This window comes from Eutrigla gurnardus, assembly GCF_963514095.1.
Source record: "Eutrigla gurnardus genome assembly, chromosome: 20".
Taxonomy (NCBI): domain Eukaryota; kingdom Metazoa; phylum Chordata; class Actinopteri; order Perciformes; family Triglidae; genus Eutrigla; species Eutrigla gurnardus.
The window spans coordinates 15,512,855-15,525,691 of NC_139931.1; the positions used below are offsets into that span (position 1 = coordinate 15,512,855).

The 12,837-nt window shown below is 44.1% G+C and overlaps 1 protein-coding gene across 2 annotated transcripts in view; it reads right to left on the bottom strand.

Annotated features, from left to right (window-relative positions):
- Nucleotides 1–238: 238 nt before the first annotated feature.
- The window catches only part of smurf2 (SMAD specific E3 ubiquitin protein ligase 2), a 45,201-nt gene continuing 32,602 nt past the window's right edge, over nt 239–12,837 (bottom strand). For both annotated transcript variants that reach the window (XM_084036756.1, XM_084036757.1), the window contains exons 12-19: nt 8,287–8,488; nt 6,739–6,842; nt 6,137–6,251; nt 5,650–5,828; nt 4,350–4,608; nt 4,034–4,235; nt 3,266–3,341; nt 239–2,784 (exon numbers count right to left, since the gene is read on the bottom strand). In XM_084036756.1, coding sequence (XP_083892882.1) covers nt 2,685–2,784; nt 3,266–3,341; nt 4,034–4,235; nt 4,350–4,608; nt 5,650–5,828; nt 6,137–6,251; nt 6,739–6,842; nt 8,287–8,488 — 1,237 coding nt within the window. In that variant the 3' untranslated portion in view covers nt 239–2,684. The remainder of the gene's footprint in view (nt 2,785–3,265; nt 3,342–4,033; nt 4,236–4,349; nt 4,609–5,649; nt 5,829–6,136; nt 6,252–6,738; nt 6,843–8,286; nt 8,489–12,837) is intronic.

Consider the following 12,837-nt stretch of genomic DNA (forward strand, 5'->3'; position numbering starts at 1 on the left):
CTGCCCCCTATGAGCCATCTGCCAGAGGTTTTCAATCGGAGTGGTATCACTGAGTACACAGTGGGTGGCCAGGCTCATTTAGATGTAAAGTAGGAGTATTTGCATCCCCCACTTGCCATTCATCATAACAAGCCCCCGATACATTAATCTATTGTAAATAATTACTGCACAAAACGATTGTTAAGGCACTCCTCTGTTAACAGCACCTCAGGTGAAAACACAAATCACAAGACATCACTTTGTACAAGGCCTTACATTGTTAGACAAAGGCAAGTTTAATTAGAACTAATTACACACAAAAATAAAATACTCTTACAAAATGATAGTGTTAACATACATCAAATTGCATCAGTCAGCTATGAGAGATATAGTCCTGCTAGTGGATCATGCGATAAAAAAAAACAACAAAAAAGGTGGCATCTCTCAACGTTGGCTTGTTCAATAACAAGCGGTTCACCGAGAGGCAGCTACGGGGCGATGCTGAGCGGTGTAGTGTAGGAGCAGACAGTAGGGCCATCAGCTTGTGCACTGGACTTGAAGGCGAATGAATATCTGTTAAAGAAGTCACCATTATAATGCACACGGCGACCTCATTCAGTTTGTGTGCAATTCCTCTTTTCATTTTTCTACTTAAGTTAAAGATAAATTACAGGTCGTTTGATCCACATATATGAACAATATCTTATTACTGTACAAAAGCACCATCTGAGGACACTTCACTTTGCATACACTTGTCCACATAGAAGAATGAAAAGGAACAGTTCATTTTTTTATTTTAGTTTTTTTTTTTTTTTCTTAGTGTATGCAAATGTTAAGAACAGTCCACGGTCATAGAGATTGCTAGACAGGCAGCATCTTTTGCAAACATTCAAGAATTTCATTTTTAAAAATCGTAGAAAAAAAACCCAACAACAATCCCCCTTCCTCAAAATAAAAACACCACTGATGGGACTGTGTAGCAGGCTAAAACAGGATTCATCTCATTCAGTTCCCTTTCAACCAAAAGCACATATGGAAACATGCAACGATTACCGTGTGTTAATGGTCTGCTGTGGGCAAAACAAATTAAAAAAAGACAAGACTTTTTAAACCCCTTAAACATTCAGGAAATCGAGACAAAACGGTCAAAACGAGTTTCTCAACGGACGCTTCGACCTACACGTGACATCTCCTGAGAGTGCGGCTAAGCTGGAGCTCTTGATCAAGTGGAAAGGTTTTGTGGCCACAAACGGGTGTGAGCGTGAGTGGCGTAGTGTGCATTTTAAGCAGTAGCATGTCAGTGAGTGAGGCTGCCCATACAAGACAGCCGTTAACGCTTTTTAGCACCAGGTGGCTAGAAGGTAGTAGAGGTTCTTCTCTTTTCAACAACGATGTGGAGGCAGCAGGAAATGGATGACGATAGACTTTGGATTCTTCTGAAAAGAACGCCGTTAGAAAATGATGGGTGGTGACATTAATATAGCCCAGCTACATATGACAAAGTGTTAAAAAAGGGTAATAGTAGGCAAACATCTCACCACCATATGTAGCTCCAGAATGAAATCAGTAGAATTTAAAGGGTCCGCTTGACATTAGCGAGGTTTCATTCATTCAGAAATGATTATGGCACTGGTGTGTGTTAAGATTTGCTCTTTAAGACACACCTCTCCTGGTACAGTGAGAGAGAGGTCATGTCAAGAAATAAAGACACAGCATTCTTCTGTGAAATTTCGTTTTCACAAATTGTCTTCTATAATTTAAACAGTGACTCCAAACATTTTTAAGATCTCATTTTTCTGAAACAATGGATAGGGGTTTCTAAAGTATAACAGCAATAAATTATATATATTATATAGAATGTTATTGTTTCCTTTTCCATTCCACCCTGTTATATAAAAATAACACATTCCAAGCTATCCGTTCATTTATTCATTTTCAAACATAACTAGCTGTCAAGCGTGTGAAACAGGTTTGTGGGGATGCAGCGCTACTTGTCGGGCAGCGACTCAGGGGGGCAGAGGTCCCAGAGGTGCTCTTTGGAGAGGGTTGTAAACAGTTGGGCTCTGGCTAATTCAGTCTCTCGTCCTGCCTTCTCATCCTCGCACATCCCCGTGTTCCAGCCTTGGCCACCGATTGGCCCAATGTGATCACTGTGAGGCACCAAACAGCACGAGTCATGCACACTCTGCGTACAAATGTAGTGTTTCCATGTGGTTGTGGGAGCCATAAACAACCCTGTGCTCGAGCAAACAAACCACTCTTGTTAATGTCGTTTCAGAAAGGACCCACCTTGTGTTCCGCTTGGTAAGATGGAGCATTGCTACATGGAGTACAGTCTATTTCTTTAAATGCTAAAAGGAACTTAGAAAAAAAAGGGAAGAGCAAGTAACTTTGCAGGTTCTATGAATTAGTAAATAGTCTGAGTTATTAGCAGCTGAAGAGATCCTTTTCCATGATTAAAAAACAAAAAGACATGGGAGGGCTGGAGGGTCTAAAAGGAAACCAAGAGTCAGATGACATGTTCTGGTCTTCTCTGCCCACCCTCCCTTGGCTGGGCCACATGTCCCCGGGAAGGATGGGCGTCCCTGGGTGAAGCAACCGTGGGAGAGCCCCCCCGTGGGAGTGGATTGATTTGTACGGGGAGGCTCGTCATGGCCGAACCATGTTGCTTCTGTCTGCTGCTGAATCCCGCCTGCGACAGCGACTCACTCCACAGCGAAGCCGCACGTCTCCTCGATGGCGGTGAGCAACTTGTCGTACAGTTTGTCGTAGTGCTCGTAGGGAGGAATGTCGATCCGGTTGAAGCTGGAAAAACAGATGGGGAGAACAGTTTTTTTTTTTTTTTTTTTTAAATGGTATTTTGATTTTATCTTGATTATCTGAATCACAACGCTGCTGCTGCATAACTCCAGACTGTTCCATTTAGAAATGCATGAAACTGTGGCTTAGTAGCAAATTTGCACTACTGACTGACATTTGTATTTGTAAACTCTGCAGTGCAATACTGTTCTAGGCTATAGCCTGATTATAATTGGAACTACAGTTGGCTATATTTTATATACAGTGCTGTATATACATACAGCCATTTAAAAAATGTTTGATAGTAAAGAAATAGTGAAGCTGTCCATTGTTTTCATGTAATAAATAATACAAATGTCAAAGAGATGGTAATCTGCATGAGACACAGACAAAATATCTGTTAAAATAATCTTGTCAGACGCGGGTACAACTACAAGGCTCAGACTCAAAGGGTCTGAAAATATTTCAGAGCCGGCAGTTTGCTCACCAGGTGTGGGCTTTGGGCAGGTTGTTGGTACTGGCATCAATCTGATGGATGGTAAAGAGCCGTGGGCCGGCAGCACCTATACAAACACATTAAGTTTATCGTTACACATTTTCAGTCGACCAACCTATCTTGATGCCTTCCTACAACCAGACGGAAAAGAAGAAGTTAGTTTAAATCACTTGTTGTGGTGCAATCTGTGTAGCAATACGTCGTCCTGTACAGTATTTATAGACCGGCGGGGCTAATGGAGCTGACTTGGCAGCCGTGGTTCCAGCTTTTAGATGTTTTGACCAAGAAAGGAAGTGAGAGTGTTACATAAGGTGTGTAAGGGTGCTGTGGATCACGGTGTACTCCTCATGCCTGGGTGCTCTGTCTCTGAGCAGCAGCGTCTGCCTGGATGGACCCACTGAACCGCTGCACTACGCTCAGACTCCGGGTTCATTTCAGGTTGGACAAACCCAGAGACACAGGCGAGCAAAGAATCCCAAACACACACAGGTCTGCTGCCAATGCAGAGCACACAGTGAGCACGACAAAAGGAATAGTAGAGACGAGGCCAGCGCACCTTGGAACAGTCCAGGTCCGACATCGCATACGCTTTGTACCTCTTTCAACCTGAATACCTGAGAGTACTCACTTTGGTCTGCATCCATCTCACAAAAGAAGGCAGTTCACAGATATTTCAGGCGCGGTTTCACATGATTGCATAACAACACCTACATTTACATAACAAACGGTATGCACGGTTCTCATCCTGGGTGTTATTACCTTGGAGGGCCTTGAAGCCTTGCAGGGGAACTCTGGAGGAGCCCGTGACAAACTGCAGCAGTCGGGCTCTGCGCTCCTCGTCGAACGACTCCACAGCTTTCCAGAACCATTTCACGCTGTTGCTCTCCGGAGTGCAGTGTTTGAGCCGCGTGTTGGACTTCCAGTCGTGGATGTCGATTTTACCCAGGCCACATACGATCAGCTACAGGCCAGGAGAGAACACGCACATGTTGTGAAATGGCAGGGTAAAATGAACTTGCAGGTAAAATGTACGTGTGCGTGTACAACAAAGAGGCGTGATGATTCATTGAAGTACCTCCAGCTCCTTCTCGTCGAAGGCCTTCAGCAGGTGTTGGGGGATGACCTCGTTGAAGCCCTTCTGCAGAGCCAGGAACTGGGCCTCTATGCCTCGCAGAAAACGCCAGTTGACGTAGAGCCGCACGTACTCTTTCTTGGTGTCCTGGCTGACGGGGATGCTCTTACCGTTGGGCTTGAGCTCATGCTGGATGATCTCTCCATAGGCATTGTGTTCTACGCAGAAGGTGTGGTCCAGCACACCGGTGATGTCATTGTCCCTGAAGAGACACAAACATTTAAATGACACACAAAAAATAAGTGGTCATCATCCCAATAAAATATGGGTGAGCTCCTTTTCGTTGATGAGTTTTGAAGGGTGAAACCAGCAGACGTGATCAGCCCAAAATCACAAGATAGATAGATATTTCCCCCTCTTACATGCTAATAAGACAGTAATGTCTTTTTCCACAAACCTTGACCAGGTTAAGATAATCCACAGACCAGCAGTTTCATGTAGGAACTATTTCCTTTCAACCGAACTACACCGGCGGACCTCATCACCATGCAGAAGGAAGCATGGACCTACTCATGGACCCGAGGCTCATAGCTACACAATACTGCTAGCTCACCTATTAACGCCATTAATCCATCACAAATTCAAACACCATGAGCAGATGCACGCTTCCTTCTACGTGGGGAAAGAAAATAGTTCCTACATGAAACCGCTCACATCAAAACCTGTGGATTATCTCGAGTAAGTAGGTCACGATTTCTGGAAATACAGACGAGAGACGTTTCACTTTTACATTTGTATTCGTCCAGTGCCATATAGTCCCATTATATTGGAGAGAAGGCAGACATGTTTACAGCCGATATCTCCAAAACTAGGTAACTCACATCAAAACAATCTGGTAAAAGCGCTACAGATAGGAGGAAAAATATGTAATTTTGATTTTAGGGTGAACCGTCCCTTTTAGCTGAATTAAAAACCTTCATACACATGGTCTGAAAACACATGCTGAGGGACCACCGATGTAAGGAATATTCTAAAACAATGGGGGACGCTGTCATCAAATTTCTCATGTGGGCCAAACAACTCATCACTTGGAGGATAAATAAATGTACTTTCTTTCGTGAAATTCACACTAAAATTGCATATTTTTCTTTGCAAGTAGAGACAACTACACATATCGACTGTGGACGGGAATGCAGAGCAAACATCGTGTTGTAATTGGTGATGCAGAAATCTTCTTTCACTTTTCATTCACAGAAAATAAAGTTCTGTTACTGGCTTCTACAAAAATGTGTGTTGTACGTACAGGATCCACACGAGGCTGTTGTGCAGGTCAGGGTCTACAGACTCCATGTCGTCCAGGGTGATGGGTTTACCCAGCAGCTGTTTGTAGAAGGGCAGAGTGAAGCCTCCGTCTATGTAGTGGCCATGAAACACTGCCATCCCCATGATGCGGCCCACGAAGTGAAAGTATGACAAGTGCTCCTGTGGGGAGACAAAACACGTTTAGTTTCCCAATGAAGAGACAGCGGCGAGTTACCGGCAGACATGACTAACGCAGAAGATAAGACAAAATGATGGAATCCATCAGTGTCTGAAGTGAAGCTCAAGCCTAGTCGGGAGCATTATTTATGAAGTGGATTTTGGTTAAAACTTGCATTTGCTCATCATGTGATGACAAACTTCCCGTGGCCTGAAGCAGTGACAGTGTTTGCAGCAAAATCCACTGTCACACCAGCCTGGCTTTTCATATAAGTTTTTATGGTGCGTCGTCAGTGATGACTGTGACTCACAGGGTTGACGGCAGAGTCCGGGTTTATCTGCAGCGTGTAGATGTCATCACGGGAGTACTGGAACAGGCCGTAGTATGGGTTCAGCATCTCATGCGACAGCAGATAGAGCCACTCCCTGCACACAGAGGTCAGGCCGGAGAGGTAAGAGGAGAAACAATACGTGCAATAGCATTAGAGTGCAGAGGATGCACCTGGTATTTTATATTTAAATAAGAAAAAAAGATGTATCCTTTATTTATACAGGGAGACCTTCTGAACGTTGGTTTACAAAAACTGTGAGGCAATACAATTATTTGTTTCTTAACTAAATGTAAAGTGATACCAGTATGTTTAACTGCCACTTTAAGAGTTTTAAGCCTATTTTGATGATTATTGGGATCATATCACAATATAGAATCACTTATTTTGGCCATCGTGAGATGACATGTTCATATTGTCCCATGGCTATCCTCAACTTAACACATAAATAAATTGCACCAAACCAGACAAAACAATGATGAGTGACTTGTATTCTTTGGCTCCTCCACTAGGAGGCAGACTCCTGTGTTTTACAAAGTCTGTGCTTCCATGTATCAGGCTCTTCCTTTGCTGTGGTCTCTTACCTGGCCACTCCTCCATAATCGAGGCCCTCCTCTCCTCTGAACTTCACCATTAGCCGTTTCCACAGGTCCTTCGGCCTCATCTTCATCACCTGGCGATAAGACTCCTGCAACACAGATGCAAACGAACGCACACGCCATGTCAAAGCCAATTAACAGCCCTGCTAGCTGCTGAATGAGTTAAAGAGGAGCCATTTAGCGGTTTTGCAGTGTCCACGAGTTGACCCACCTCTGGGGAAAATGACAAGTTCCAGGGATGCACATGCATTAAGTCACGTGTCAAACATGGTAACTTTGAGACTAAAAGTTAAAAAGCTAGAACAACGGTGTGCATGTGCTGTGCATAAGTTTTAATTGGCTTTCAGTTGTGAGGGTTGAGATTTCTCCGCCTCACTCAGTGTTCATCCCACGTGCAGACAGCTCACACGATCGGGGGGAGGGTTCATTTAAAGTGGATTAGGGGCAGTTATAATAAACACGGCCATAAGACTATAATAACACAGCCAGGTTCCACTTTGCCCTCCAGATACAGCCGACAACGGAGAGGTGCTGTGAGAGAAACGCACCTCTCCGTTGTCGGCTGTATCTGGAGGGCACAGCCGACAACGGAGAGGTGCTGTGAGAGAAACGGGGATGCCTCATCTCCACTGAAAAGTACACATAAAGACAGCTCTGACAGTCCACCAGCTAACACTTGCCTGTTCAGTCATAATGTAATGCTTCAGCTGATCTGGAGCCGCTATGCAGTTATGTCTCGCTTAACCTCGAGACGTCCTCTGCACCCCCCCCCCCCCAGCCCTCTCCCTCTCACATTGAGATCAGCCAACAAAAATGTCTTCGTTCAGATTAACAGACGTGGCTGTTCCAGCACATTCCAGTGCATATTTTATGAGGGTCACGCAGTCTGTTGCAGGTGTTGTTGCTCTGATGAAGGCCCCACGCCTCATGGATGTAGAGAAAAAAAATCTGCAGCTGACAAAATCCTCATCCCAGAGAAGATGGTCTGCTTTATAATTTGAAAAACATTCTTTCACACATCATAGAGAACTGTGTGGTTGAGAGAAATCATTCTAACAGCCAAACTACTGAGGGCAAAGTCCTTGATGGGAGTCGACTAGTAAAACCTTCAGGGCATGTTTTAACGTAACTTGGGTGAGTTGATGAATAATTTGGATGATTACAGGAAGCTCTGCAGGTACAAAAAAAAAAAAAAGCATGATATACTTGCCTTTAGCTTTCCTCCACCTCCTACTGTTTGTACATTGGGGGCCAGGCTATTGTTTCTTGCCTACAGTGTCAAATGTAGATTTGTTGGCTGGAGTTTGGGGGAATATGACGGCAGCTGGTTGTGCAATGGAGCAAATATTAAATAATTTCCATGTTTTTTTCTAGCATTTTGTTATGCATTTTAATTAGTCTCCCGCATGCTCTGGCCGCTAGGACTGAATTTCCCTCGGGGTTAAACTATGTACCCATTTAATAACAGGCCCCCCCCTTGTGAGCTTTAGATGATATGACGACATGACTGAGCTTGTTTCTTTCCATCCTCACCTCGAAGATCTCCTCGCGGGACACCTCAATGCGGCAGTGGCCAGCCTGAGGCTGCTGCTGGGACAGTTCCTGGCGGAGGATCTTGAGCTTCTGAACAAGGTCTCTTTTGTATTTGGGCACAGTGAGACACTCGGCCTCCTCTGGGAGCTGAGCGGGGGACACCAGAGCCTGCTGGGCCTGATCCTTCAACTGGTTCTGACGACTGGAGGTGGAAGGGAGAGGTAGAGAGGGACGGGACAGAAGTGAGAAAGAGAGAGGAGAGGGGGGAGTGCAAGAGAAAGAAACACAAATTGTAAGTCTTAGATGTCCGATGACCAATGCCAAACACAAACAAGCTTAGGAGCGAGAAAAGAAAGTACGCAAGCGCAAAAACAACAAGAGGAGCGCCAAAACACATCTCTCAAAGAGTGAGAGTTCCTTCTGTGTCCTCTGCTGACTGCAGAGAACGAGGAGTAAACACACTGAGGTCATCTGGGAAGCACATCAAGTCAAACAGCTGCCTCGGCCGCTCACAGGCTGACAGACGTAGGTGGAGGTGGGATTAGTGGAGGCAAGACGTCTCCCTCTCTCACAGACACACACAGGTATGTTTTCATGGCTTTTGGGGGACATTACACTGACTTACATTAATTTCCTGGTGATTTGCTGCCCATTCGGTCCCCACAATGCAAGTGTGTTATCAGATTTACGTCCCCACATGACAGGTATAACACTTCCACACACACACACCTTCTCTCCACCTGGCAGAGATGGCTGAACTAAAATAATCGCTCTGCAAATAGATCCTCTGTTGCTTTTGACTCATCATGTACACTTGAGGTAATGAAGGTCACCGAGGCCACCTCGCAGAGTCATACCGCTACATTTTACAGGTCCAGAACTTTTCCTTACGAGGCAGAGGGAATGAAAAGGGCGGGGACTGTGTGAGAGAAACTAATACCATGGACTGGACTACACATCCAAAATGCAGCACCTGCATAGTTCACCACAATGAGTTACATCAGGGATGTAATTTACCATCTGTCCGTATAAAAAAATACTACGCTATTTAATGTACAATTTATGTAAAAAACTTGTAAAAGTACACAAGACAGCCAGATTTGCTACAGTTGAATGTATGAATAACCTAAATGTACGAACAGATTTTCCCTCCCTGTAATCTGTAATGGAAGTCTTTCTGAGGCAACATCTTAAAATTCAGTTTTGTTATTTTGTTATTATTATTTCACTTATTAGTAATGAGGCGTTGGTGCAAAGCTATTTTGCCATTTCATAGATAGTTTTTATTCTAAAAATAAATGTGCTAATTGTTTATTAGTTCATTGGTCTTAATGTATCGTACATCATTATTCTAAGAAGAATGATAAGAAGAACAAAAACAACGAGGTGAAGAAAAAGGAGGACAAGAAGAAGGAAATCTCCAGAAAAACATTACTTTACATACATTCACTCCCTATCAACAAACTTTTTTTAATCATTTCTTTTTTCACTGCTTCTTCAGTAACAGCTCTCTGTCTACTTTGAATGCTCAAGCATTTGAAGCTTTGAATTCAAACGTTGCTGCCTTTAAAAAAAGAAATATTCACAGCTGTCTTCTCACATTATTGGAAACTCCGAAAATGCAGCCAAGATGTGACTAAACCGAAAGAAAGACAGAAAGCAGTTAATCAAACATTTCAAACAGAGACAACAACAAAGAGCGGTTAACCACAGCATCAATAGTGTGGCTGTGAGCATCAGCTGTGGTTAATGATGACACGAGCTCTCCGTTCTGGCGTCGCATGGAGAAGACACATTTGAACTAGGCGCTGTGTTCGGGAAGACGGCCTCAGAGGGTGGCACAGTAGGGAGACACACAACACACACACACATTATCAAAAGAGCCATTATGGGGCCGCCACTAAAGGATTACTTGCACAGTGGCCTTTTGCACTCCAGTGGGGGTAGCAGGCATGCTCGGCCCTGAGCAGGGTCATAAACACCAGACTCTAGAGCAGAACACAAGGGCGGTGGAAGTCTGTGCATGCGGTATGGATGTGTAGGCTGCAACACTCTTAGCGATGCCATGGATCAACTAAATAAATAGAATGGAGCTGGTAAATACAGAAGAGCCTTAAAGCCGAGCTGAAAAGGCATTTTTTTCTGTATGGCGACATATTTGTGAGCAAGGATTTTATTTGTTCGTTCTGAAGTTGCAGATTGATGGATGTTGGTACCAACTGATGTAATGATGTGTCATAATTTGTTTTCCAGGAAGAAAAAGATTTTGATCTAAAAACACAAAGACATGTTTTTCACCATATATTGTTAAAGACTTGCACAATATGACATTTGTGGGCATAGGGCAATAGGGCATTTTTAATTTCGGCTCAACCTCAACTGTCAGTCTCGGCTCACTTCATGACATAATATAGTCTGAAAACTGCTACTCTCAAGTGTCCGCCCTATGGCTTGCATTCTCCTCTACCACAATGACAACTTCTCCTCAACAAAGTGACTGAGTTTGGTTTCCGGTGTCTGCCCAGAATCCAATTTGGCTTTTCAATCACTTCCTGCAATCCCAGAAACCCACAGGGCCCCACAGGACACCCGAGACCTCGTCTTGAATCCCTTTACTTCCTGCAGACTAGACTCCGCGGGAGGGAGAGTAAGGGAGGCAGAGGGGAGTTCGTGTCTCACCCGGAGAGCACCCAAACACCGCAGACAACTCAGAGGGAGGCATGGAGCATCTCTCCCTGCACTTTCACCCATAAATCAAACATTCCTGCTCCGTCTCTGTTGCTTTCTCTGCTGGATTCAGGCCCCACAGTTCTCTCTTCTCATTCCAACTCCTTACTGATGAACACACTGGTGCATGTCACCTGAAGATGCAAGGATAAGTCGCCATGATAAAAGTTTTTCTGCTACGAAACAAATCACAAACGTCTTGGAAATGGTAGTTATTTCTCATGCAACTGTACAAGAAGGCCGGCCTGCAGCCAGGTCTTAAAACCAGACAAGGATTCCGTTACCTATTGAACAGTGACCTTGACCAGTCAGGGGGCTTACATTTGGGAGAAGATTGCAACATCATAGGGGGAATATAACCGAAAAACCTGGTCTGGATGCTCAGGCAGTGTCTTTAGCAAATAAAAAAAAGGCAATAAACTATAACTTTGACGGACATATATATCGAACATTTTTGTGGGATGACGGCACACAAGGGGTGAACATTTCTAAAATCCCTGACTTGATAAAAGGCAGATGTCTTGATGGAAATCCATGACGACTAATATCTTTTCCAAAGTTTTGTCACGAGCGGGAAAGTCACTCCAAAGTCTATTCTATTAGTGGTAATAGAATAAACAGTTAGGGCAGACATTGTACCAATAGATAATCTTTTACAGGGTCAGTGTAATTATAATGGATAGGTTAAACCTGACTCGTACAAAATTTATGAACCATTATTTCACAAATCTCAGGCTAAGGTGTCCTTGAATAAGCGGCTCTCTCCAGTCCAAATCTAACACTTTATATAGTTACATCGTACATAACAAAAACACTTGAAGGCAAACGCACAGCATTAATAACACTGATAGCGATAGAGACACCAATCTTTTTGTCTGTGTATAAAATCAATCACCCCTGAGGTTACATTGAAAATCCTTCCCCTCTTCCTGGCTTTGATGTGAACTAATTATCCTACCATAATATGCATACAATAGAAATTCTATGTATGAGGTTTTCACACATCTGGGCATAGTCATGCTCAAGACAAAATTCCTACATTAGAAACAAATGTGGCGTGCCAGGCTACATTTTTAAAAGACTTTTGAGAGCGCTATAGAGGAGGAAAAGCAGAAAGAAAACAAAATCCCAAACACGTTCTTTGATCCATCTGAACAATGAAACCTGATCTCTGCGTCGATGCATTCCCTCTCTCTCTCTCTCTGCACGGAGGAGGAATGAGGTCAGGCGGAGGAGGCCCACCAAGGCACCCATACACTGCTCCACCTTTGTGGAGCGACGACCTATGGGTAGTTCTATGGCTATCGCCGCACAGTATGTGTTTGAACAGCTGCCTGGGGAAGAAATTCGGAACACGTGCATCCATGCACGCAGGCATGTACCAAGCACAAAAGCATGGACTAAAACACACAAACCTGCACAGATGGACACACACAGTTCATTCATCGACTCGGGCATCAAATTTATGCGTCGTTTCCTGGATGTAAGGCGCTCCTCCGCCACAGACACAGCAGCCTTGGTTTCCACTCGGCTATCTGATGTCTGGCCAAAGCCAGCTTTGTGACGGATTGTGTGCTAAAACGCCTTTATGATCAAAAACCTCTGCCGGGGCTGAGGAATTTGAATTTTTGTGTGGAAAGAAAAAGACTGTGGGGGGAGTATGTTGCGTATGTATTTCGGTCAGTGTATGTACGTGTGCATAAACGTCTGCTCAGCAGAAGGGCTACTCTGAGCCTCTACAGGTGGTGAACACACCTTTGGCACAGGAAGCCAATGTAAAACATCGAGTGAGGGAGTAAGTCTGTGGATGTCTGAGCTTGTGTG